Below are 26,982 nucleotides of genomic sequence, written 5' to 3' on the forward strand. Positions count from 1 at the left end.
TTCCAACAAGTAGCTTTATTATAATAAACTTTTAAACATGTTTATATTCAATACATACAGAAAAGCTACCCACTGTGTTTTACCACAGCGTGCTTCACTTTGAAACACTTTCATTGAGCAATGGCCCCTTAAGTTAGATACGTGCTAGCCACCTTTCATTACATTCACCTGCTGTGTTACCCTGAGAACAGCTAGGAGTCTGAACATTTGTCTGGGTGTGGAGGGGAGGGGGGAGATTTTTTTTTTCTTTACAGATTGGTTGAGCTTGTAGCCTTTCAGGGGTTCTTCAGAAAGCTGTACAGGTGGGGAACAAGATAATCTTTATAGTGGCCATCAATGAAACCCTTCCCACTGTTGTGGACAAACCAGCAGTGCACATTGGTTCCAAACACTTGGTCTGTCCTGTAGTCCTTCTGCAACCCGCTGCAATAAAGAGAGCAACAAAGATAATGGGTGGTGATGGGACAAGTAGAAAAGATAATGCAGCAATTGGGCCTGAACAGCAATAGTCTGACTTTAGCAGGAGTCGTCTGCGTGCGCCTATGGGCTGATCATCCGGTCTTAAATGACAGAAGATTCCTACCTCCATAAAAGCCTAACACACACCCTACGGCAAGCTGTAGTAACCAAAGCTGTGTGATTGTACCTGCCTCCCTGGGAGATGCCTTCCAGCTGCCATTTGGGGCTGAGCATGGAGGCAACAGATGTTTCTGATGCCACCTCACCCACTTAAAAGAATAATGAGAAAAATCAAATGAACTGTGGCTTCTGGAAGTGAAGCTGCAGTAAGCCATGCTGCTCATGGGTAGCCAGAGCGCGACAGCCTTACATTCGGTACTTCCTCTCTCCACAAGTAGCTCCGCTGACTCCAGAGGGACTATTTGCAGAGTATGATGCTACATGAGTGTCAGAATCAGGCCCTGACAAAGTAGACCACCTGTGCGGAGGAGCACTGTCTATGCTGGCTGGAAGAGACTCAACCTGAAGGATCCGACAGAGCAAGGTTTCCATATTTGCTTCCCCCTGCTATATGCTACATGGAGAGAGTCCTTGCTGTCCTTTTATGTTTCATTCTCATGAAAAATAAGCTTCATACCCCAGTGTAATGTATGTGCTGCTAACAAAGCTTCAGAAGCGTTGGGTGGCAAGAGCAGGGAGAATGTAGGAAAACAACTGGCCAGGTGTGTTCTACCATTAGGTGAAGTCCGTATCTTTGACAGTGGAGTAAGGACCCAGTTATGCCACCTTGGCGCACATTGAATAGTACTTTACTACACCCACAGTCCAGCTGATTACAACAAATAAGGTTGGCACAACTGGGTGCTAAATGAATAAGCTAGGGCCAAAATTTGTGTGTCTCTGCATAGGACAACTCTGCCATCACCTACATGGGGCGGAGATCTCTGCATCCAACTGCCTAGGATGGTAACAGTATGGACCTAACCAGTGGATTTCCAACAGTGGTGTTGGATCTCCTAGGATCTGGCCCTTTGTTGTGTGTTCCTGCTCTGTAGGGACTGTGTTCCATTTTGCTTCCCTTGCTGGATTTGGGATACCTTGTTCAGAGTACATTTATTCTCACTTGCAAGCGAGGTATAAAGCTGTACTAATTGGGAGAACTGTAGGTATTTCTGACTCCTGAAGAGACATGCTACTGTCTTGTTTCCCAGGGGGAGGTAAAGGATGTAACTGACACGCTTTGCGATGTGTGTAGGTTTATGCCAGTGCCGCTTTCCTCTGTTTGAAAAAGACTGCACCACATGCAGGGTTTCCACAGGAAGCTCTGGAGAGCAAAGTGCAGGGGCCGCCTTGTCTGGGAAAACCCCCCACAAAGCCAAGTCGTCTTGATCTCCAAGCTGAAACCTGCAGGTTTCCCACCATGCTTCCTCCTAAAAGCTGGGGAGAGGTTTCCTGCTAAGTTGGCGAAGCCTAAAAGCAGCGGATTCATAAGGAAATCCTGCTCTATTTTTACTGTTGAGAAGTCCCGGGCCCCCCTACTTGCAACACAAGCCACTGAGGAGTCATGTTGCCATTCGCTCCCCCGCTGGGCTAATCCCCTCCTGAGACCAGCATTACTTTCTGAAGTAATATTGAGGGTGAAATCCACTGCATAGAGTAGCTGCTCCTGGCCTCCCACCCAGCCCCTTCTCCTGCCACAGCCATGTATTCGCAGCAACATAGAGGGGTTTCCATGGACCCCTAGTGCAGAGAGTACACCAGGTAGCGGACTGCCCAACCAAGACATAGGCAATGGGGATTCCGTAGTTGTAACATAGGGCAGAATTTAGCCAGGGGGTTTTTTATTACTAGTGATGGTCCACAAACAGGAAAAAACCTAGCTTGACTTTCAGTGCTGTGTTGGGTCTGCTGTGCTGACAGTTAGGAAAAAAAATACAAAATATGCTTTACTTGTAAGCAGAGAAAATTGGGGTGGAGGGTGGGGATCACAGAGCGAAGAAGTCATTGTTGGAGAATGACTGTAATTAAAGAAAAAAGAAAAGGAGTACTTGTGGCACCTTAGAGACTAACCAATTTATTTGAGCATAAGCTTTCGTGAGCTACAGCTCACTTCATCGGATGCATACTGTGGAAAGTGTAGAAGATCTTTTTATATACACACATAAGTTGGGCCGGCCCAACTTGATTATCATACACATTGTAAGGAGAGTGATCACTTTAGATAAGCTATTACCAGCAGGACAGTGGGGTGGGAGGAGGTATTTTTTCATGCTTTGTGTGTATATAAAAAGATCATCTACACTTTCCACAGTATGCATCCGATGAAGTGAGCTGTAGCTCAAGAAAGCTTATGCTCAAATAAATTGGTTAGTCTCTAAGGTGCCACAAGTACTCCTTTTCTTTTTGCGAATACAGACTAACATGGCTGTTACTCTGAAATATGTAATTAAAGATATTTTCATTGACTACATTCAGAAGGGAGGTTACCAAACATTTTAGGGCCTCATCTTTTTCTTGGCTGAGTTTGCTCAGAATTCCTACCTGGTGACAGTAAGTTTGTGTCCTTTCACTTCCATGGTTGCTTCTGGTTTCTCTGGATCCCGACCGGGTCTTTCATTGTAGATGTGCACGGCTGGTTCAGACATGAATTGGCCTGGCCAAAGAGAAGGTTAAAACTGCTTGCATGTCACGGCCTTCAGCTATCAGATTATAAAAATCACAATCCCAAGCATGCAAATTGGTCTCTGTAATGCCTTAGGACCTTCTACATTGTGGAGGTTGGCGCTCTGCTTTAGAGCCAGCTGACTGTTTCCGCTTAAGCAGAGCGGGGCTGGGAAGATCAGTCAGGCAAGCTCATGCTGACTAGTTCTGTTCTGCTGTGGAACTTTCCTAGGGATTCCTGAATTTTAAAAGGGTGAGGGTGTTTTTGTTTTGTTTTTAAAAGTGACCTGCACAGGAAAGAACCATCCATCTCAGGGTATCCCCCATTACTGTGGTATGGAAATGGTTGTCAGGTAAATTAGATTTGTAGAGGGCAAGATCTCCAGGAGATATCAGGAGCTTTCTACTCTTCCCCTTCCCTGAGAAAGGGGACTCTTCTGGGGAAAAACATAGATGTGAGGTGGGGAGGGAGAGTCATTAATTCTTCTTCTCCTCTCCCCTAACCAATTGGCTATGGTGGGGAGGCTTGGTCACAGAGCAGATGCCCTACAAGTGGTCAGACTCCAGATCAGTCTGACTTATTCTATAAATTCATTCCACAGTTGAACTCCAGGGACTGAGAATGATTTCTCTTTGGTTTTCACGTGCTTCATGCTGGGTTTGGTAAGTTGCATAGTCACACGGAAGCACCGAACTGGAGTTGTGACTGTCTGCTGATGTACAAAGTCTAAGACTATCCACCGGTGTCTTATATTAAGTGGCAGCATGTAAATAATTAAATCACCTCGGAACTAACATACCTAACTGCTCTATTACTTTCCTTTTTTCTGTCCTCTGTTCGGATCATAATGTCTTTGGGGAAGGGGCCTTATCTTATTTCATGCCCTGTGACTATTAATGCATTATCATAAAACTGAGCTTTGAGCTCTGGAAGTCAAGTAGATATGAAAGGGCACCTGCTGAACACACTGTTGGTCTTGCCATAAATGAGGACAGAATTTGGCTAAAATACAGGGGGCCAATCCTCTGCACCTGTAAATCAGCTTAGCTCCATTGACTTGAATGGAGCTACCCCAACGAACACCAGTGGAGGATCTGGCCCAGTGGTTGATAAAGAAAGATTTATCATGGGAAAGCCAATTAATTATTTTGATGGAAAGTTAAACAACACTATGCTAGATATGGGATTTTTTTCTCCTCTTGTTGATGATTTCCTTCTTCCCCAGCACACAGAGTTCTAGCCAAAACCAATAGACTCGTATCCCTCCTCTTGCCACCCGACCATAAGGCTTTACCTATCAGACCATGTGCGCTGGGTGAGAACCGGTTTGTAGGGGGAATGTAGATCCCTAAGAAATCAACGTTGACCGGGTGATTCTTCCACACACGGTGAAGCAAAACCATGAAGGACATTTCCGTGTCCATGGCAATAGTGACAGTGCGCTCTTTCTTCACAGACACAAGCAGCCTAGCGGAAGCATAAAACAGAAATGAGAGCCGCGTCCCTGGTTCTGCTGAGGCACTTCGCTTGTTGTGTACAATGACGTGTGAAGAATGCAGTACCCAATCAGTCCCGGTTTTTAATGAGGATTTACAGAGCTTTTGTTACCACCCAACAAATCCGTGCAAGGGTATGATCACATTTGGAAAACCGAGGCAGAGAAGTTCACTAACTTGCCCAGCTCTACATAGCAAAGTCAGTGGCAGAGTCAAGATTAGAACTCACAAGTTCCTATTGCCTAACACCGGGCTCATTCACTATGGCAATGTAGGGTCAATACAAAAAAGATCAAGGTGCCTTTATCATTCATAATCATAAACCGTTCATAATAGCTTCATTGTTGAGACCATTGCTTATCATGCTGATTTCTTGGTGCTGTTCCCATTAGTTTGTTGTATCCATCCATTTCCCCCTATGTTATACGTAGACTGTAAGTTGTTTGGGGGCAGGGACTGTCCTTTTGTTTTGTGGTTGTACAGCACCTAGCACACTGGGGGCTTGATCCCTGATTGGACCCTGAATTCTGCTACAGAACAAATAAGAAATATTAGCGTCTATAGCCACAGGGATGACTGAGCTACTCAGACACATGCAGCTGCTCAGTGGGTGAACCAGGACTTTGTTCTCTTCATTTTGAGGAAGGATTAGAAAGCCAAATCAGGCTCATTTCCCCACGGAAGTTCAGGTGTAATTCTTGCCCTTGGATCAACAGGGATCAACACATTCCAAATAGTTTCCACAAAGTACATTGGAAATGCGCCTCCTCTTACCTTTTCCGAATGATGCTTCCTGTGTCGGACCAGGACAGAGCGGTGCTGTAAGATCCGTCTTTCAGGATGATTGTCTCTGTGCTGATCTCTACTTTCAAGCCTTTGTTTTTGAAATAGAATCCAATTTTGCCAAAATAGGTGCTCAGTTTTTTATTCTCTTGCTTCTTGGCCCCAGTGAGCTGCCCATTGATCACGATCCCTATGAAAAGTAGAGTATGTGGTGTTTCCCATGAGTTTTTGACATGTAATCCAGAGACTTATTCAAGTAATAGGAGACAAACAAATCATAAGACCTAAAGCACTTCTAAGCAGAGAGGGCCACTTCCCAATGCACAGTTTTGGGACTTAGTTATTTATTTAATTTCCTGCTCGGCCCCAAAGACGACATTTCTTTTCTTCCTTTCTCTCTCTCCCGCTGCTTTCTTCTTTGTGCTCAACTGAAAGTGCAAATGGAAGAAATGCAGCCCCACAGTGGCAGGTTTCCAGTGGAATGGATAAGATATTGTTGGTGCATCTGCAGAAGTCTATCCATGTATAGCCTATAGATCAGAGTTAACGGAACACATTAGATACCATTAATTCTAGTGTCTGCAAGTGATCCAAAGTGTGTGCTTGTGTAATCACTGCAATTTACCTGCTGATCACGACCTTGTAGGCATGTTATGATGCTTGTTTGAATTTCCTAAGATCATAGCAGCCAGGGTTGTAAGAAGGTGTGAGCTTTTTCTATTTTACATCTAAGTACATTTCATCTAACTGCCCAGGCTCACCCATTGCTCAGTCCAGTGCCAGCTGACAGTCTAGGGACTGTACTGAGTTGCTAATGGAAAGCTACTAATAGGCTACCTGTTCAAAACCACAATCCACACAGAGTACAGCAATGACTGCCAGCATTGACAGGCAAAGAGCAATACTGGGAAGCCAAGTATGTAGGAAGAAGTTGCTCTGAAGATTGCTTAGTATCCGTGTTATGTAGAGAACATTACAAGCATCATGCCAGTGTCCAGGGAACTGATACCATGTTCCGACTTAGTGTTCACATTATTGAGATTAAGCCCAGCAAGCCTGTTCTGCAACTTATGTGTGCTCTAATGCTGATTTCATTTACATCTACATAAATCAGAGGTAGCTGCATTGAAGTCCATCTCAGGTCAGAGGAAAATTGGCTTGATTAGAACCGACAGTCAGTAAAGCAAGAATCATCACAATGAACCTGGTACATATTCCTTTCCCCAAACCAAGGCCTTTCAGATTCTTTGGGCTGCATGGTGCTATATAAATGGAAGTTATTCATATTCTCTTACCAGAATCAGGATCTGAAACCAAGTTCAGGATCTTTCCAGGCTCAGAGTCAATATTGAAGCAGATGTTCTCCTGGCTCTTTAGCAGATGGATGATGAAATGTGGGTCATTGTCAACTAAGGTACAAAAATAAGTAGGGAATAAAAAAACAAAATGAAAGTAGGGGTGTGACTACGTGTGTGAGATCTGAACAGTGTTTCCTCACTGCTCTATACATTTAGTTCTACCTATGCACATAGATAGGCACAGCTACGTCTATTTGCCGATTTCAAAGTGCTTCCACTCTACGATGTTAACCAATGATCCCACAACACTCCTGGGAAAGGAATAAGTAGCATTATCCACTTTTGGTAGATGGGGAAATTCCCAAGCAATCCTTACAGAGGCCTGTTACATTTTTTTTAAATGAACCAAAAATCCCCATAGGTCTGTGATGGGGTGTATAAACCCTGCACTGGCGATGAAGGGGTTAAAGAGCAGCTGTGGGCAAGGTTGGCGCCGCCCTGCTGGCCCTGTCAGTCATGTCGGGAGCATAATAAAGGCTTAAAAGCAGAACGTTCCCAGCAGTTGCTGGCCAGCCCTGGGAGACAGCAGATGGCAACTCTACAGCTCCCAGGGGAGACTCCTGGAAGCCTTCCCGGCCTCAGCGTGTAACTCATTGCGTTGAGTTACAGGGTTAACTGATTGAGCTACGTGCTGGAAAACACCATGTGCTACATCATGATTGTGAGAGTCTGAGCTACCTTCTTTTAAAAAGCTTGTATCCAGCAGGTAATACTAGAGATGAGGTTGATCCAGAAGCCCAGAGCTGAACCCCCTCATTCTTCCCCCCCAAACAACTGGGGGCAAAGTTCAGATCTAAATCCAAACTTCAGAGCTGGGACCCATCTCTACATCCTATGTCCTTATTCTGACTAATGGCTTGATCCCCACCCCTCCCCTTGCCATTGAAGCCAATGGGAGTTTTGCCATTGACGTCAACAGGAGCAGGATCAAGCCCTTAAATACAGAATAATGCAAAGAATTGCCAGTGCAGAGAACACCCCTGAGTCAGGAGCTGGACTATCTTGCTCATTTTTTTCCTTTCCAAAACAGTAAGTTTAACTATTTCAAAGTCTAAAATTAACCCTTGGCCTTGCCCCGAGCACGCCTTCAAAGGGGGGCGGGCGGTTACTGTTGCATATGTCTGCATTGTTATTAAGACGACGCTCTACCAGATCTTTTGTGTGAGTTAGACATTAAATCATGGCAGAGACCCAAGTGTTAACAAGACCCAGCAGCCTTCAGAGAATCCAGAGATCCTTATCTACCACACAACATTCATGCTGTCATTTACAATGGGAATTAACTCTGGAAATAATGTTGCATTAGCTTTGCTACTACAGATGAGCCAGAAAGAGAGTCCTTTGGACAGACTGCGACTCCCAGTAGCAGATGGCAGGGAAGACCTATTAGATCATCTAATCTATCCTAATGATCATCCCCTAGAGTATATTTTCTAGGGCTTTGTCCATTCACGCTTTAAATCACTTAAGTGATGCACCATGCTTCTAAAGAACTGCTACTTACTTGAGTGCCATGCATATTTTGGGTGTAACTTTGGGGTGTCTGTAACAACCCCCTGCATGGGTTATGAATACGGTTTCAACTTGAGAGCACTGGCCTCTACCGCTTTGGCTACAGGAATAGCTGCGTTAACTGGTAGCAATCGTCGACTGTTATTCTCCAGTGAAGCCACAAGATGAGCATGTGATGTCTGTTTTACCAAAGCAAAATGTACACAATACTCCCATTCCAAAAGCAAACTCAGGGCAGTTGAGAGATCTCTCTGTACAGAGTTAGGGCGAAGTACCTTTATTCATCAGCTTCAAATTCATTGATTCCAAGGCCAGAAGGGACCACTGTGATCAGCTAGTCTGACCTCCTGTATAGCATAGAATCATAGACTATCAGGGTTGGAAGGGACCTCAGGAGGTCATCTAGTCCAACCCCCTGCTCAAAGCAGGACCGATCCCCAACTAAATCATCCCAGCCAGGGCTTTGTCAAACCTGCCCTTAAAAACCTCTAAGGAAGGAGATTCCACCACCTCCCTAGGTAACGCATTCCAGTGTTTCACCACCCTCTTAGTGAAAAAGTTTTTCCTAATATCCAATCTAAACCTCCCCCACTGCAACTTGAGACCATTACTCCTCGTTCTGTCATCTGCCACCTCTGAGAGCAGTCTAGAGCCATCCTCTTTGGAACCCCCTTTCAGGTAGTTGAAAGCAGCTATCAAATCCCCCCTCATTCTTCTCAGCACCACGTCATTTAGACTTGGGCCTAAACTGCAAAAACAGCCTCTCATTTCGGATTTTTTTGGTGCCCAGTTTGGGTCATTTAGAGCTGGATTTTTCAGAGGGGTTGAGCATGCACAGTGGCTGCTAACTTGAAAATCTCTGAAAATCAGGCCCTAATGAATCCAGCATGGCGACATCCAGAATTACTGGATGCTTTAGACCAGGGATCGGCAACCTTTGACACGCGGCCGATCAGGGAAATCCGCTGACAGGCCGGGACCGTTTGTTTATCTGCAGCGTCCGCAGGTTCAGCTGATCGCAGATCCCACTGGCTGCGATTCACCATTCCAGGCCAATGCGGGCTGCGGGAAGCGGCATGGGCCGTGTGCCAAAGGTTGCCGATCCCTGCTTTAGAATATGTGGGCCCAAATCTTTGTGACATGGGTGCTGAGAACAATTGCAAGGCAGCATCAAAGTGAAGAAATGAGGCTTTGAAATTCCCCTTCTGTAGCAGCTATGCAACAAATATTCTGTGTTTCTTTGCCTTTGCCTTTTGCAAGTTCAGATTCAGAGCCAAATCTGTATCCAGACTTGACTGCTGAGGCCCCCTCTTGAGAGCATGGGGGGATTTTGCACTGCTCTCAAACTGGAATGTGGACTCTACCAGTGGAGGCCAGTGACCTCTGAAAGTGGGTGGGGAAAATGGCACGTCAAAACCAATGCAATGCACTGACTGTCCCTAGTTGAATGGCAAGCAGGCAGTGCTATCTCCATCCATTTGGATAAACGGGCCATTTGGCTTCTTCCACCATTGCTCTCTTCCCCCTACCCATACACACACACATACCTTTGTATACAAGAGCTATACTAAGCAAAGCAAAAGGGAGTAAAGCAGATAGACAGCCCACTGTCTTTTACCTGCAGTTATGCGAGGATCAGAAGATATAGTTGGAGCCCTGCGAACACTTAATAGACGCTCTGCTGTAGCTGTGGGTTTCGCCCAGGGTGGGATGGACTGATCAAGGCCATTGGAGACTACACCTAAAGTACCTGTTTGTGAAGAGGTTACATGAAATTGGAAATTAGTAAAAATGGCTGCACTGATAAAGGATCATCGTACTTTTCACTTTAGCACACAATGATTGGGATTCTGATCCAATTTACTGCAGGAGAATTATGCCAGATTTACATGGCTGTATCTCAGAACAGAATCTGGCTGATTTACAATTAAGGGCTTGTAGAACTGATCAATGAAATTGTTTTTAATTGTTCACTTTATTAATAAACTTCATAAGTAAAGTATTATGAATGAAACTACATTCATTCATAAAACCAGGTACTCCAATAACTGGCTAATTGAGTTTCACTTTTAATCCAATTGCTGCTTAAATCACTGGAACTTGCACTGCTTCAACATTGTAACTTCTGGTTTCAGAGTAGCAGCCGTGTTAGTTTGTATTCGCAAAAAGAAAAAGAGTACTTGAGGCACTTTAGAGACTAACAAATTTATTTGAGCATAAGCTTTTGCGAGCTACATCCGATGAAGTGAGCTGTAGCTCACGAAAGCTTATGCTCAGATAAATTTGTTAGTCTCTAAGGTGCCACAAGTCCTCCTTTTCTTATTGTAACTTCTGTTCACTGTTTGCCATTCCTTACACTTGTCGATGTTGTAACCCAAACTCCATTTTAACTTGTCCCAAACTCCATTTTAAAATGCTCACTTCAGTTTTGCAAAACCCTGCTGTAACCTTATTAGTGTAGTTTAGATGTGTGAATGAGGTATATATGCATGATGGAATCAACCTCCAGCCCCAGCCAGTCCTGATGAAATAAAGTGTAAACACCAATGGCTGAAGATGCAGACAACAGCCCTGACAAAGCAAGACGAATCCACCCTCAAAAGAAAAGAACAAAAGTCCAATTGAAGAAACATCAAAGCCAGGTCCAAGGCTGAAAGTCATGTCTGCAATTGACGGCTGACCAATCACACCAAACCCAGAGGCAGCGTGACACAGCAAGACCTATAGACTCTGGATTCAAACTAAAGCCTACAAAAACGGTGGGTGAGAAGGAAGACTTTGGAGGATAACATTCTGCTTCCAACATGGAAGCACATCGGTGCATGCCCAACAGAGACCCAGCTCTTCCTTGTGCCCGGCTTTCCTGGCCAGTTAGCTGCCACAAGCTACGAACCCAAGCCACGAACTCAAGCTACATTCAGGACTGATAACTATACAGCAGCTGCAGAACAGCTGATGTGTGTGTGTGTGTGTATACATAGGTATTAGATATTAGTTATTGGTCTTAAATCAAATTGTGTTATTATAATAAACGTGACATCTTGCCTTGTCCCCTGAAACGATCCTGTGCAGTTTTGTCCGTATAACAGGCTTGCCTACATGAACATTTAGTCCATGGCAAGCTGGGATGTGAATCTATCCCACACTAGGGTGTACATGTGAACCCTGCTGACATGCACTAACAGTTTCTTAATGTGCTTTGATCTAGTCCCATTTTGACGCGGGCTAGATCAAAGTGCACTGAGGAACTGTTAGGGTATGTTAGGGGGTCTGCACAGACACTTAGGCTATGCGCTGGCGACCCATAGCTAAGATGAGGAAGGTGTGATTTCTCCTGCTTGTGTACATATACTTGCTCTAGCTCTCCGCGAGCCAGTGTGAGCATGAACAGGAGTGTAGCCTGGGTCATACAGGCAGCAGCAGAGGCCTGGCTTAGCTGGGCCAAGTACAAATGCCCCTGGAGCCGCTGGGTACACGCCTGGCAGGGTTGAGCCACCGTGCGGCTGCTGCCGCTACCCAGGCTCCCGCAGCTACACTGCGAAGTGCCTGGCAGTGTACACCCCACTTTGCTGTGGATTAAATGTCCAAGCAGACAAGCCCTTAACGCGCTCCGTGTGAGCCTATTTTTGAAATGTAGGGCCTTTAACCTTTACTCACATGAATAGGCAAAGACCTTCAGCATGTGCTGGGGTTAAGCGCTTTCTTTAGCCTTTAGGCATGCGAGAAATAAGAACTGAGGTTATTTTGTACAGGCTCACCCTAATTCAGAGCTTACTCGGTTGTTACTCAGGCAAAACTCCCACTGAGTGGGAGTTTGGCTTGAGAGAAAGAATGAGTTAAAAACTGTACTGGGTCTTCAGAATTTTGCCCCACATTCATGCTGCTGCGTATTAGGCAATGGAAAAATCCAGCGTCCAGTCTGGTCTCACAATGCCATAATATGAAATACGTAATTAACCAGTTCTTTTAAAAAAATGAGTGAATTCAATGCTGGCCAACGACCGCGAAGCTAGTCCGGGACAGGACTACCTAAGGCAGAAGCCAGTCTAAATCTGGGTTGATTCTGGCTTATTCAAGGTATAAATGGGTCCCTTGTTGCTCAACGAGAGTTTTGCCACTGATTTCAATGGCAACAGGATCTGACCCTTAATGTCTAATGTAATTGGGAAATATGTAAGCATGCTGAAAGAACAATGGCCCCCATGTTAATATCAATTAAATCATCCATACCTACTAAGTAAAGCAAACCGTGGCCTGGAGTAATCAGCTGATGCAATGTATACGGAATGCCCATTGTAATAGGTTTAGCAAATGGACATGGGTATGGCCGCGCAGACGTGTTTAGTAGAAGTGGTGAGCTATAGCACGTGGTATAAATAAAAATCTTTTCATTCTCCATGGACCTCAGTTGAGGATTTACAATGTAAAAGAAAAACAAATTAACCAACTGTAACATCTTGCAGACTTAAAAACCGCCTTTGATTGCAGGAGGATGAGGACATATCTGATATCTTTCCAGTGAGAATGCAGGACTGGTGGGCCTGGAGTTTCTGCATAGTTATAAAAAGTTCTAAAGTGAAAGGCAAAATTGACTGTGCTGTTGCAGCTACGTACGTTGCTTCCCTCTCATCTCAATCTAGCAGAATATCTCCTGTTTATTAACAAATGATAAATCACCATTCGCTATAGCCTCAGGGAGTAAAATTTGGTTTTCAGTGCCTCATTTTCGCCACAGTTCAGACAGACCACTGAACAGCCAGAGTGAAACATAATCATACAAATATCTAGCTCTTTTCATCTTCATAGCTCACGATGCTTTACAAATGGGGGAGGGGGGAGTGTCATTATCCCCATTTTACAGAGGAGGAAGCTGAGGCACGGGGCGAGGAAGTGATTTGCCCAAGGTTACTCAGCAGGTCAGTAGCAAAGACAGGAATTAAAATCCTGCGTCCCAGTTGAGTGCCCTATGCTGATAACAGCTATTAATATAGTCTGGACTGGATTTGTCATCAGTTGGCTTTGCAGTGATGACTATACTCCTCGTGTTTTTTTAATAAATTAAGAGCCTGACCAGTGCCCACTGAAGGCAGTGGAAAGGCACCCATTGACATCAATGGGCATTGATAGGTCAGGCCCCAACAGGACAAACAAGCCCTGTCCCCCTTTGGCCCAACAGAAGGCTGCTGTAAAATGGGGGCTGGAGAGTAAAGCAGGAAAGAGAGCACTCTGGAAGACTAATGAGCAAAGACACACTATCTTTAAGAGAGTTCCAGTTCCAGTGGTCTTGTGACCTATCCACACCCATCTCGGAGGTCCTCCAGAGACCACAAACAGCCACGCCATGACTCAATCAGCTCCTCTATATAAGGGGAGCACAGGGAATAGACCAGAGGTTCTCAAACTGGGCGCCAGGACCCGTCAGGGGGTTGTGAGGTTATTACATGGGGGGGTCACAAGCTGTCAGCCGCCTCCCCGAACTCCACTTTGCCTCCAGCATTTATAATGGTGTTAAATATATAAAAAAGTGTTTTTAATGTATAAGGGAGGTCATGCAGAGAGGCTTGCTATGTGAAAGGGGTCACCAGTACAAAAGTTTGAGAACCAGTGGAATAGACGTATCTGTCCCTACAACAAATAAAGCTGTTGTCATTGTAGGTTTACAGAAATGCTCAAAATGGGCAAATGTGGTGCAGTCAGTCCCCACCGTGGGTAACACCGACAAAAAAGGCATGTTGAAAATTTAACTCCACAAGGAGCTGATGGTTGAACTGCCCATTTAATTCAGGGCCTTTCCCTTAAAATACAGACCCCAGCATGAGCACTAACGTCGGCCATCTTAGTGCACCTTTTTAGTCTGCATAAGTGACAATGAACAGCTTATTTCCACTGCAAGGTGGTTTGTTAAACGCCAAAATGGGACAGATGGAGACACCCACCTGGGCAACAGCCTCTTTTTGGATCTTGTGGCGAATCTGCCAGCATTCTCTCATTCCTTTCAGGATTCTCTATCAACATGGCCGTGAAAGGGGTCACGATGTGATGGTCGAGTGACATCTGTAAGATCGATCTGGTGATGTTCCTTTTCAAAGCAGCAGTGGGGGCCAGGTTTCTGTGTTGAAAAATAAATAGACCCCCTTGTTACCAGCTGTGCCGGGCAGCTCCCTTAAATCAAGCCGGTGATCCTTGTTATTCCTAAACAGGGGAATCAGAAAGGTAGGAACCAGCTAGGACCTAGGGAATGTGAATGGCAAAGATTAAAGTCCCGATCCAAAGCCCACTGAAGTCAATAGTGAGACTCCCATTGACTTCAATGGACCTTGGATTGGACCCAAAGAGCCTGATTCAATTCCCACTGATTTCAATGGGGATCTTCAAGAGATGATGGGAGATGGATCAAGACCTATAAGAAGAAGGGGCCAAATCCTTTTACTCAGTCTTTGTTCATTAACTTCACTCATTCAATCCCCAACCCACATTCAGACCGCTGACCTGTCGCTAGAACAAGCTGAACCAAAACCTTATGCCTGCAATTAGAGAGGAGAGGGAAGGAGTGAGCCAAGGGTGCAAAGCTGGCACGCTCTTTGGTTTAGATTTATATTCCTCATTTGTACAATCAAATGTACAAATTCCTCTGATCCTGAGAGGTGCCGATAATCCTCATCTCCCAGTGACGTCTGCCAGCCCCTTTCCAGGTCAGCTAGGTCCCTATCAAAAGTCCCCATCTGGCATTTCTCCCCACCTCTCAGCTAGGAGCTGGTTGATGGTCAGATAGGCCCACAGCTTCTCGGTGAATTTGGGGTCGGCATGTGGCTCTTTCTTCAGGAAATCCTCCAGTCCCTCAACATCTGCCAGGGTCTCCAGGACTAGCTCGGCGTTCGACTAAGCAAGGAATGAAAGATACCAAGATCACAGTGTGAGCCGGTGAAATGAAGCCACCACGTCTCACCACCCCCACGGCCCCGGATCAGGACCCAGGCAGACGTTTAAAAAACTGGGGCCCCCTTGTTAGGAATCTGATCCCCCACATATTTAGAAAGTGATTCTGCTAACAGGGCTGTGTTGGCCAGCACGAGTAGGGCTGGGTGAAGGGGGTCTATTGCACCTCCCCTCCTCCCCCAGTGACTGTGTCATAGCAGATTGAAAAAGCCGGGAGAGCTCTCCCTGCACGTACCAAGGAAGAAGGGGAGCTGTAGGTGCTACTTGGGTGGGAGTGAGGAAGGGGGTGGAGAGCTCTTAGCAGAGGAGAGGGAGCTGTGCTGAGCAGTTCACCGCTTACAGGACAAATCCTGCTCTCTCCTCTGTGCTCACCCCGGAGCCGGGGGGTACTGCACCGGACCCGGGGGAGTTCTGCCGAGCGAGCAGGGCAGGCTCTGGAGAGCCTGTGAAGTGCGAGACGATCCCTTGCACCTGGCGGATCCCATCTCCGGTGGGGGCCTCGGGGAGGCTCTTTCTGCACACTCACAAAGCTGGGATAGTGCATCCACCAGCCATTGCCTCCCACAGAGGGGGAGCAGCAGCTGCTGTGGAATGGCTCCACTGAGCCTCCACCAGCTGCGGAGGAGGAGTGCGCAGTGAAGGGGCTGAAAGCAAGGATGTGGCCTACACTGAAGTATTGTTGTGGTATACGGTGACCTGGTTGAAAAGGGATCCTAGCGGCTCAGGGAAGCAGCTGGCATGTCCCACCTCTGGCTCCTACGTGTAGGGGCAGCCAGGGGGCTCCGCACACTGCACCCCCCCCCAGTGCCACCCCCGCAGCTTCCATTGGCAGGGAACCGCAGCCAATGGGAGCTGTGGGGGTGGTGCCTGCAGATGGGGCAGCGTGCAGCAAAGCCGCCTGGCCGTGCCTCCATGTAGGAGCCAGAGGGGGGGACATGTGGCTGCTTCCGGGAGCTGCCTGAGGTAAGCGCCATCCAGAGCCTGCACCCCTAGCCCCTTCCTGCACCCCCACCCCCTGCCCCAGCCCTGATCCCCCTCCTGCCCTCTGAACCCCTCGGTCCCAGCCCAGAGCACCCTCCTGACCCCACACCCCTCATCCCCAACCCCACGCCAGAGCCCACAACCTCAGCCAGAGCCCTCACCCCCCCGGTGTCCCAATCCCCTGCCCCAACCCGATCCTCTCCCACCATCTGAATCCCTCAGTCCCAGCCCAGAGCACCCTCCTGCACCCCACATTCCTCATCCCGAGCCCCACCCCAGAGCCCGCACCTCCGAACCCCTCGGTCCCAGCCTGGAGCACCCTCCTAGACCCCAATCCTTCATCCTCAGCTGCACCCCAGAGCCCGCACCCCCAGTCAGAGCCCTCACCCTCCCATACTCCGAAGCTCTCAGCCCCAGCCCGGAGACCCCTCCTGCACCCCAAATCCCTCATCTCCAGCCCCACACCAGAGCCCGCACTCCTAGCCGGAGCCCTCACCCCCTCTCGCATCCCAACCCACTGCCTCAACCTGGAGCCCCCCCAGCACCCTGAACTCCTCATTTCTGGCCCCATCCTGGAGCCCGCACCCCCAGCCAGAGCCCTCACCTGCTCCAGCCCCCCAGCCCCCTGAGACAGCCAGGTGAAAATGAGCGAGTGAGTGAGGGTGGGGAGAGCAAGTGACAGAGGGAGGGGGGTTGGAGTGAGCGGGGACAGGGCCTCGGAGAAGGGGCAGGGCATGGGCCAGTTCTCAGAGGACGACGGGACGGGGGCAGGGCAAGGGTGCTCGGTTTTGTGCGAGTAGAAAGTTGGCAACCCTATTCTGGTACAATGTGTTACTATTAGGAGATTCTACTGAAGACAGGAATAGTGATAGGAAAGTCACTCCCCACAGCCATTGGCATAAACCCGCACAGAGGCTGGGGTACTGCAGACAGTACGACCTATTCTACCCCTCATGCAGAGAAGGCCGTGCCCCTGCGAGCCGCAAGAACTGGTGTTCTCCAGGGAGCCTGACTCACTGACGTGGCTGTGATAATACTCTGCAGGTGCTGCACATTGTCGGAGTCAACCTTTCCCGCCACCACAATCTCCGACCCTCCAAAGTAGTTATCGAAACTGTTCTGGGTGACATCTGACACTGATCCCTGAGGATAGTTGAACTCCACTTTCTTGAGGAGCGGGGTAGAGACCTGATTGTAGAATTTCTGCAGTTGGAAAAGACACAGGGGAGAGAGGGTGGTAAGTCTGTTGTATTTGACTCAACCCTCGCTGACATGCTAACGCAACAGCAAAAGGTACAGGTGACAGAATCTGGAACCCAACAGGGCAAGTCTGAGCTGTTTATTTTCCAGGAAATGCAATTCCCCTTTTGATTAGACCTTGAAATGTCTGTGTATTTACAAACATAGCTCCCAGGAAAGTCAATGGAAAGACTCAGGCCCACAGTCTGTAATGACAAACACCTAGTTTCTTCCAGGACCCAGAGGCAGAAGGAAGTGTGAATACTGGTGCATATGGGCCCAAATCCTAAAGCAGGTGTGAAGTCAACGAATAAGGACTTGATGATTTGGCCCTTTATTATTTATTGCTTATAGATGTGAGCCCAGGCTTCAAGCACTTTCCAACTCCATTGATCAGAATTTAGCCTTCATGACTAGACTCTTCCTCTATAGAGTGGGCTGAAGTAAAATCCTGGATCTGGACAGCCTTGAACACAGCTCCAGAAACCCCACTTTGCAGTTCAGAGTTTATCTCTATGGGCTAGTCTTCACTATGACGCTGCTGCAATCAATGCAGCAGGGATTGATTTAGCCAGTCTAGTGCAAACCCGCTAAATCGATGGCAGAGCAGTCTCCGGTCGACCCTGGTACTCCACCTTTCTGAGAAGAGTAAGGTAAGTTGACCGGGAGAGTGTCTCCCATCAACGCAGTGCAGTGACGACACTGGGGTACGTCGACCTAAGCTACGTTGATTCCAGCTACGTTAGTCACGTGGCTGGAGTAGCGTAACCTAGGTCGATTTACCCCTGTAATGAAGACAAGCCCTTTGTTATAGAAGGTCTTGGGTTTACAGACATGATCGTTACCCTGTTGAACTCTCAGGGCTAGTCTCTGCTCTCAGTGGGACCTGTGTGAACCAGGAGTAACTCCATCGCCTTTGAATGAGTTATTCCAGATTCACAGTGGGGAGCAGAGTCTGACCCTCACAGTCTAAGAGGTGGATGGAAGGAAATGCACCTTCATTTGGGAAGAGGTCTCCTGATTTCCAAAAATCCTCTGTGCCATTCCATGGTTTTCATGAGAAAGCCTGTCCAGGAAATCATAGTCTACATCGAATCCAATCCCGAGAGAGAACAAAGAGACATCTTCTGGTATGTTCTGTTTCACGTTCTTCTGGATTTTAGTCAACTTCAGCTCACCTTCAGGGGAGAGAGTGACTTTCAGTCATCTCCTGAATGGAGAACAAACCCTTCAACCCAATTAAAAATGATTCATAAGAATCCTCAGCTAGGATCTAATCCCATATTCCTTGAATATCCCAAACTCTCAGTGTCTGTAGTGGGAATGTTGGTTTGCTATTTTAACATATGGAGATGAATAGGGCTGTTTTCATCTCACAGAACTATTGTTTTAGGCTCTCTGCAGACTCAGCAAGACACCACTAATGGTTTACACTTCAGTTCATGATTTTAAGGTTCTCTTTGCAACCTTGAGGGCTAGAAACGTAACTTTTTTTTTTAAATAGAAACTTCAGTTGTAGAGCAGCCAGGGGTGACTTTTGAGGCAATTTCTGCAGTTGGGGCCTGATGCAAACCCCACTGAACTTAATTTTCTTTCTGATTTATTCTTCATATTGGGGGCAATTCCTAGGACGGAGCAGCTTCTTGGGGACCAGCCACCACAGTGTGGGCTGAGATCTCTGGAAGAGGGGATTGCCTGTGTGATGGTTGTGACCTCCTCTGTTCCAGGACTGGAGTATGTATGTAAATAAAGCACATTACCCTTAGGATATACCCAGCCTCCATGTCACTCATTTCTCATCCACTAGGAAGCCAACCTGAAAAGCCCCAGAATTCCGCTACCACTTGGCAGAGGGGCAACATGGTGTCTGAAGCAGGACACTGGCTTTGGAAGAAGGGACAATAGTATTTTCTTAACTTACTTGTAGAGTGTCCATGTGCTGGTTGTGTTTCTTAAGCCCATTCAACTGGCCTTTCATGTCACCTAATGCAAGATCCTTACCTACCGTAGGGTCACCATCTGACACCAATATGATCATGGAGACAGAGTTAGGGTCCAACATTCCCAAGTTGCTGGCTTCCTTTAGAATGAATATTGCTCGAAGAAGAGCTTCGTTGATGTTTGTACCTGGTAAAGAAGTGATAAAATGAGCATGTTTGCTACGCAGCTTTCCTTCTTGAAATAAAGGCTTAGTGCTGAGAAAATAATACATAGGAACATAGGACTGGAAGGGACCTGAGTACCTGAGTCCAGTCCCCTGCTAATGCCGGCAACCCTGTCGTAGAATCCCATTCTATAACTCATCAAGTTCATCTTCAGACTAGTTGGGTTGTTTGCCCCCACTGCTCTTATTGGGAGATTGTCCCCGAACTTTACTCCTTTGATATTAGAAACCCTCTTCTCATATCCAGCCTAAATTTATTCATGGCCAGTTTATCCCCATTGATTCTACCCCTCTCACGTATTCAAAGACAGGAATCATATCCCCTCTGAGCCTTCATTTTTCTAGCCTCAACAGGCCAAACTCTTTGAATCACTTCCTGTAAGAAAGACCCTCCATTCCCCTGATCACCCTAGAAGCCCTTCCTTGCACCTGTTCCAGTTTGAATGAGCCTTTCCTGAACATAGGTGATCAGAATTGTACATAGTATCCAGCTGAGGTCTTACCACTGCCTTGCCCAATGGCATTAATACGTCCACAGATCCACATTTTAGGATCGCACTTGTGTTAGCCCCCATGGACAAAGACCTCAAGGACAGTTAAAGGCCTCCCCAGAAATAGATGCTGAGGGGTGTGGTGCATGGCCTTTTAATTAAATGCTGCTGGACTTCCTCACTTTAAGTATATTAGGTCAGATTTTGCTTGTTTAGTGGAGTTACTCATTGAAATAGATGGAGTTGTCTCAGATTTACACGAGTATAAGTGAAAGCAGACTGTGGTCCATTCAGTGGGCCTCATTCACTACTGTATTACTCTGTTTTAAGCTAGGGTTCACCTAGGATTTAAAAATCCCCACCATACTTGGGAGAATTTAACCAAAAATCCCAAACCTTTGGACAAATGCCTATTAAAGGGCCAAATTCTGATACTGGTTAAAATACATTTTGCTTTGCACTCCTCTAGCTCCTTTCCCTACAAGAAGTTCAAATATGAATGAATGAAGCTTCAACGCCCCTGTAACGTTGGGAAGTACTATTATCCCCCTTTAACAGCAGGGGGATGGAGGCACAGAGAAGTTAACTGATTTGCTCAGAGTCACATGACGAAATCCAGGGCAGAGCTGGGAAGAGACCCAGCTCTTTTGACTGTCTGTCATTGGTTTTAAAGCCAGACAGGGACAATTAGATCATCTTGTTTGACTCCTGTATAACACAGATGATGGAATTTCACCCAGTTACCCCTGTACTGTGCTTGATAACTTGTATTTAGCATATGTTCCAGAAAGGCAGCCAAGCTTGATCTGAAGACATCAAGAAATGGAAAATCCACTACTTCCCTAGTAGTTTGTTCCAATGGGTAATCCTCCTCCCTGTTTGAGCCATATTTCTAATCTGAATTTGTCTGGCTTCAGCTACCACCCAGTGGTTCTTGTTAGGTCTTTCTCCTGGATTAGATAAGAGAGCCCTGTACTGCCTGGTATTTTCTCCCTGTGAAGGTACGTATACACTGTAACAGAGTCATCTCTCAAACTTCTTTTTGATTAGCTAATCAGCCTGAGCTCTTTCCACCTCTCACGGTAAGGCATGTTCTCCAGCCCTCAGATCAGTTTAGTGGCTCTTCTCTGCACTCTCTCCAATTTCTAACAACTTTTAAAAACTGTAGACACCAGAACTGGATGCAGCATTCCCATATCCAACTTCTCCTGGTGCCGGTGGGTGCTCGATCCCCACTCCTGCCCCCGGCCCGCCCCGACTCCACCCCTGCCCCGCCTCCATTCCAACCCCTTCAGCAAAAACCCGCCCCAACTTCGCCCCTCCCTGCCCCTATTGGACTCCTTCCCCAAATCCCCGCCCTGGCCCTGCCTCTTCCCCACCTCCTCCCCTGAGTGTGCCACGTTCCCGCTCCTCCCCGCTCCCTTCCAAAGCTTGTTACACCGCAAAACAGCTGTTTCACGGTGGCAAGCGCTGGGAGGCGAAGCTGGGGCGCGGCGCGCTCAGGGGAGGAGGCAGAGGTGAGCTGGGGTGGAGGGGTGGGGTGGGGAGCTTGGCTGCCGGTGGGTGCAGAGTACCCACCAATTTTTCCCCATGGGTGCTCCAGCCCCGGAGCACCCATGGAGTCGGCGCCTATGCCTGGGCTGGAACCCAGTGTACAGGGTGGGCCTGGGTTCCCCTCCCAGCCACTTGGAAGTGGCAAGGGCATTAGAGACACCAGCCAAACAGCCAGTCTGGAAAGACTTTGATTTCCCCAGAAGAGGAGGACCTTAGTGACCTGGCTGGAGGGCCCAGCCATGAAGAGGCCCCTGCGGTTCCTGAGGCTGAGAGTAGGACTGCAAAGCAAAACAAGATGGGAGAAGATACCACCGGAGTGAGCGTGCAAGCGGGCAGAGCTAGTTCCCAGGATGGCCAGCAGGAGGTGCCGCTCACAGTGAGTGAGCCCCGTGACAGGGAGTTTGGTGCCCACATACCTGTAAGGATCTGGACCCAAGTCCAGAGGTGCTGGGGGCACAGAGAGATAGTGTGGTGGCACCATTGCCTGGTCTCTTGCTGATAAATGGGATCTGTGGGACAGGCCCCACAGAAGGAACACCCTGCCTTTCCCAACAGAATGACCAGGGGGCTCTGCAAGGGTGTCTTCATTTTGCCCCCCTCCCTAGGTCCCTTTTCCTTGTCCATCTTGCCGCACAAGTGGGAAATCTGGCCTTTTGTGAACAGGACTCTGCCTATCTGTCTGAGGCATTTCTGAGGCATTTATCCCCATGGTACCTAAGTGACGAGAGTACCTCATTATCAAACCCACGTACCCCCATTGGGATGGATCTCCTGGATGTATTTCTTAGCATCCTCTGTCTGCGGTGCTGTGGCTGCAACTAAATCATCTCTCCAGGTGCGAACATTGTGGTTGAAGTCAACAATAGAAAAGTGGTCATCAGGCCGGAGATCACCCAATATGGTCTTCATCGCCTCAACCGTCTGAGACAGGAAGGGGTCACAAGAATAGGCACATTTAGCTCTTTCCATTATTCAAAGCACCCTATAAACGCTAGCTAATGAGTAAGAAAGTAGGTGAACAATAACACGAGTGATGGGCCCAAACTGGAACCTTTTATGAGGCTGTCTCTCGGCCTGCTTCCTCGGCACTGTGGAAATCCAGGTAAAATGGGACCTGGCTTGACAGAATCCAGATAAGGAGTCTGCAAAACCCAAACTTGTCCTCCTCATTCCATCCCCACTGAATACTAATCATGAGAGGGAGAAGCCATGAGCAGAGAGGACCTCGCTCTGGAAGTTGTATAACGTTGGTATTGGCACGACACTCAGGAGACAAGATTTCTACTGCTAGCCCTGTCATGACCTGCAGTGTGAGGCTGAGCAAGTCCACATCCCCTCTCTGTGTCTCCATGGCCCCGTCTACAAATTCACCCTCCTTTGCAAAGTGCTTCGAGATCTACTATTTCAGAACTCAGTATGATTCAGATGACCCTGTTTCTTTCTTAAAACATTTTAAGGACAGTAAATATGGTGGGTCAAATCCTGAAGTCCTCTGCTCAGGCAAATGTCCAGTGACTTTTGTGATGCTTTTGACAAAGGACCTAAAGATCCGACCTAGTGATTTTCAGTTCGGGCAAGAGCAAGGTATGTGGCAGTCAAGCAAGCAATAGCTACACGTACGGGAGAACACAAAGGCAGGGCCTTCTGTCTGCACAGATCAGGAACTTACTTGTTTCATTTTCAATCCCCACATTGAGCCGCTCACATCGATAACGAATAAAATGTTTTTGGGCAGCGGATCCAGATTGTCAGGAGCAAAGTAGTGAATAAAATAGCCATTAAAAATCTGCAAAATACAAACAGTGGTAACCTGAGTTCCGGTAAAGATTCCACATGGCCCAAGACGGTAAATGGAGTGAAAGGTTTCAGCCCTCTTTACGGGCCACATTCTATTTTCACATAACTCTGCTTGTGTATTGCACTGATCACCATAATGCAGTGTCTGAGCGCCACTGGCTTTAAGGGAGAGCAGAAATTGGCTCTAAGGACTTGCTTTGGGAACGCCTCTGCACTGGCCCGGGGGGTGGATGAGATGGTGTAAAAGAGCTATTTCATCTCTAATGACTCAACCCTGCAACTCCAGGCCAACATGATGCTAATGAAGTGCCAGTTTGCCTTCTCACAACTTCTGACCCTGTTCCTTTCGAGTCAGTTAATCAGTACCCCAGTACGGTGTTGGGGAGCACTGCAATGTGAGAGATGCTGGCTTTTGGACAGGACAGGGAGCTGGTCCTGACCACTTGTTGTTAGGTAACTGTATTCTGCCTGCCTAAAATCCCCCTGCTACTTCAATTGGATGCAGGATTCTTGATCACTTCTGTTGTTCAACCATGCTGTGCTTTGTTCCCGCTTTAATGCAACGCAGAAAGAGCACCAGAGATGGGGATCGTGGATGGTCTGCTCTGCTGTGGCAACTACTTCTAATGTTCCATTTTGGGTAAGGACAGTTCTTGAATTACACTCAGGCTTGGGGGCTAGGGCCCGGCCCCCTCTGGCTTTTAGGGGCTACCTCACTTGTCTTATGGCCCCCTTACTTCTCACTACTATCTAAATTAAAGCTCTTGACATTCAGGGCCCCCTAGACTTTCAGCACTGTGTATGAGAGCAACATATGGTAACAGAATAAACTTACTTCCAGTTCTCCAGCTTTGGTTTCTCGCTGCACATCATACGCCACCACAAAATTCCCATCTACTGCTGTGGCAGAACAGGTGGGGCATTTTCGTTGCTGAGCCACTGTTGGTTTGAAGGACACGTGGGCCTAGAGGTGAGATGTGAACAAGGGGACTCCATTACAAAGTCAACCACACATCCCACGACAATGGCATCATTCTGAGAGCTTAGGAATGAGTCCTGCAAGAAGCAATGGACTAGACTTTTGTATCCAGAGGACAAACAATTTCATTGAGCACCTTTGTAATTTTCCAAGTAAAACGGAGTAAAAGTGGAGAGGGATTTTTGTTGCTTCAAAGCAAAGATTGCTCTTTGGTTTTCTTCGCTCATTTTCTTCACTAATAGCAGCTCTGTGTGCAAACACACAGAGTCATATGCCTGTATTACAGACAGACCTGGACAAACCGTTTGTCACGAGCAATTCATTGGATGAATTTAGCTCTTGTTTCCTGTTTGCAAGGAAAAAAAATATTTGCATGACACCCAAGATTTTTCACAATAGCCATGATTTCCACGCATTTGTTATTTGTAATGGTTTGTCTGAACAAATTGACAACCTATAGATTCCCTATAAATTGAGGGCTATGAATATTAGTAATTAGTTATCCGTGATTTGTTACCTATGTCACATGGTATTGTTTCTCTTTCCTGATTGGATTAATTCAACTTTTTTAAAGTGGAAAATAACGAATGACCTATAGTCAATAGTGAACATCATGTTAACTCAGAAGTAGCTATGTTTGCCCATGACTATAGTTAGACTGTACACTCTTCAAGGCAGGGAACATCTTTTTATTCGGTGCCCTGCTCCATGCGTGGGATCCCTCAGGATTATCCTGTATTAACTGTTATTATTATTATTTATTATTATTACCACAGATAAAAGCTCCAAAAATAGTCACAGAACCTGATCATTGACATGAACAGTTGAGAGCATGAACATGGCCAAATCGAATTGTGGGCTGGATTTTGCCAACGGGTTTGCAAATACATTTTCATGCTATTCAGTTTGCTCCAATTACAACCCTGGATGCCCCAGCCCAAACCTTTGGCTAAGTGGGTTTGTGGATAAACAAGATGTGAAGCTGCTCATTGATATCAGGGGTCTGACCTGCAATTAACCTGAGATTTCAGTATAACCTCAGTTATAGACTGTATTTGTGTGTGTATTTGAGCCTCACGAATATGAGGGACTGTAGTTGTACTTTCTATTTTATTTATTTAAAAGTCATCCATCAGCTTGGTATCTAAAGGCCAAAACAGATATCTGTGTAAGGCCAAACACAGTGAGAGTAACAGCTCAGCAAGTTCCCCCCACCCAACACACAGACCTGCCAAAACACCATAGTCTTGATCTATATCATCTCTGTTATTTTACTCAAGACCTGGGCCTTTTTTCTATCGATCCCTTTATGTATGTTCAAATATTGATGCCCATCAACACAGAATTTGAGCACTCTTCAGAGGATAAAGCCAGTTATACCAATTTGTCCGGTGTTTTGTGATGAGAACATAAAGTATGTTCACAGACGTCTACTGATTCTCAAGAGGTCAAAGGCTAGGGCGTTAAATCATTGAATCAACTAGCCCTCAAGAACATGGCTTGTCCACACATGAAGGTTATTCTGGAATAAGGTATGGTGTGAATTTAAAGCAGAATAGCTATTCTGGAAAAACTCTACATGTGTACACTCCAGAGTAAGAGTACCTTTTTCTGATTTTAGTTTAATTCACTTCCATCTTGAAGCTAATTGGGGAAAAGGCACTCTTACTCTGGAATAAGAGAGTCCACACATGTAGTTATTCAGGAATAGCAACTCCAGAATAACTGCATGTGTAATCAAGCCCTAACACAGCATCTGATTATTTCTGAGTTCCTAATGCAAAGTATTGATCAGCTCTGGGTTATATGTCATACATTATCTATCTATCTGTTTTATACTGCTGCCATCCACATAATCTGAGCACCTTGCATATAAAATCAACAGCAAAGTTACAAGTGGTCTTCATGGAGTATCTGGCACGTCTCTCTGTTCAGACGTGGTGTAGGGTGCGATCATCAAACGTCTGCATTCTGAATGACAGATCTCCTCTTTCCGAGTGCTTTCTATATGGTGAGTGTGTATTACTTTGCCAGATCCCAGCGGGTACTGGGAGACTCTTATCCCCTGTGGGAGAAAATGTTGTCCACCTACAGTTTCTTGGTGTCAGCTACTGTTTGGACCATTACCTTTTTCTCTCCCTTAGAGATGGTGGTGATTCCCGCAAAGTGATCTCCTAGCGAGTTAGGAACATGCACATAACGAAGTCCCTGAGGCTCAATAATGCGGACATCCACCTAGAGGCAAGAGGGGAGGACAGTAAGCATGGAGCCTCATTAGAAATGCCCCAGTGTCTCATGAGCACTTCTGCGCTCCCCAAAGCACACTTGCGACAACACCCGGCCTCAGAGGGTGGCCACAGGAACAGAGCCAATTTGACTATTGCCAGGGGTCCAAGCAATGGTTTGAGCATATCAAAACAGCAGGGGGAGCTCTCACGCCACACAGGAGGAGGGGAGGTGGAAAGAAATACTGATCCCCCGCCCCATGCCCGGGAATGGAGTGGGAGCGCTTTGTCTGCTGTTAGCAGAGGAGAGGGGGGGAAGCTCCCTTCTGTTCCCCCTCCTCCTCGC

General features: G+C 46.9%; 1 protein-coding gene across 1 annotated transcript in view; it reads right to left on the reverse strand.

Moving 5' to 3' along the window:
• The window catches only part of ITIH2 (inter-alpha-trypsin inhibitor heavy chain 2), a 39,080-nt gene continuing 12,098 nt past the window's right edge, over window positions 1-26,982 (reverse strand). Inside the window, exons 7-21 of the mRNA XM_048836650.2 lie at window positions 26,539-26,646; window positions 24,268-24,396; window positions 23,305-23,421; window positions 22,388-22,556; window positions 19,428-19,553; window positions 18,423-18,604; window positions 17,205-17,390; window positions 15,010-15,149; window positions 14,207-14,379; window positions 9,889-10,020; window positions 6,696-6,809; window positions 5,392-5,590; window positions 4,416-4,588; window positions 3,001-3,112; window positions 1-423 (exon numbers count right to left, since the gene is read on the reverse strand). Of these exons, the coding sequence (XP_048692607.1) occupies window positions 276-423; window positions 3,001-3,112; window positions 4,416-4,588; window positions 5,392-5,590; window positions 6,696-6,809; window positions 9,889-10,020; window positions 14,207-14,379; window positions 15,010-15,149; window positions 17,205-17,390; window positions 18,423-18,604; window positions 19,428-19,553; window positions 22,388-22,556; window positions 23,305-23,421; window positions 24,268-24,396; window positions 26,539-26,646 (2,208 nt within the window). The 3' untranslated portion in view covers window positions 1-275. The remainder of the gene's footprint in view (window positions 424-3,000; window positions 3,113-4,415; window positions 4,589-5,391; window positions 5,591-6,695; window positions 6,810-9,888; window positions 10,021-14,206; window positions 14,380-15,009; window positions 15,150-17,204; window positions 17,391-18,422; window positions 18,605-19,427; window positions 19,554-22,387; window positions 22,557-23,304; window positions 23,422-24,267; window positions 24,397-26,538; window positions 26,647-26,982) is intronic.

Source organism: Caretta caretta, chromosome 1 (genome assembly GCF_965140235.1).
Source record: "Caretta caretta isolate rCarCar2 chromosome 1, rCarCar1.hap1, whole genome shotgun sequence".
Lineage (NCBI taxonomy): Eukaryota > Metazoa > Chordata > Testudines > Cheloniidae > Caretta > Caretta caretta.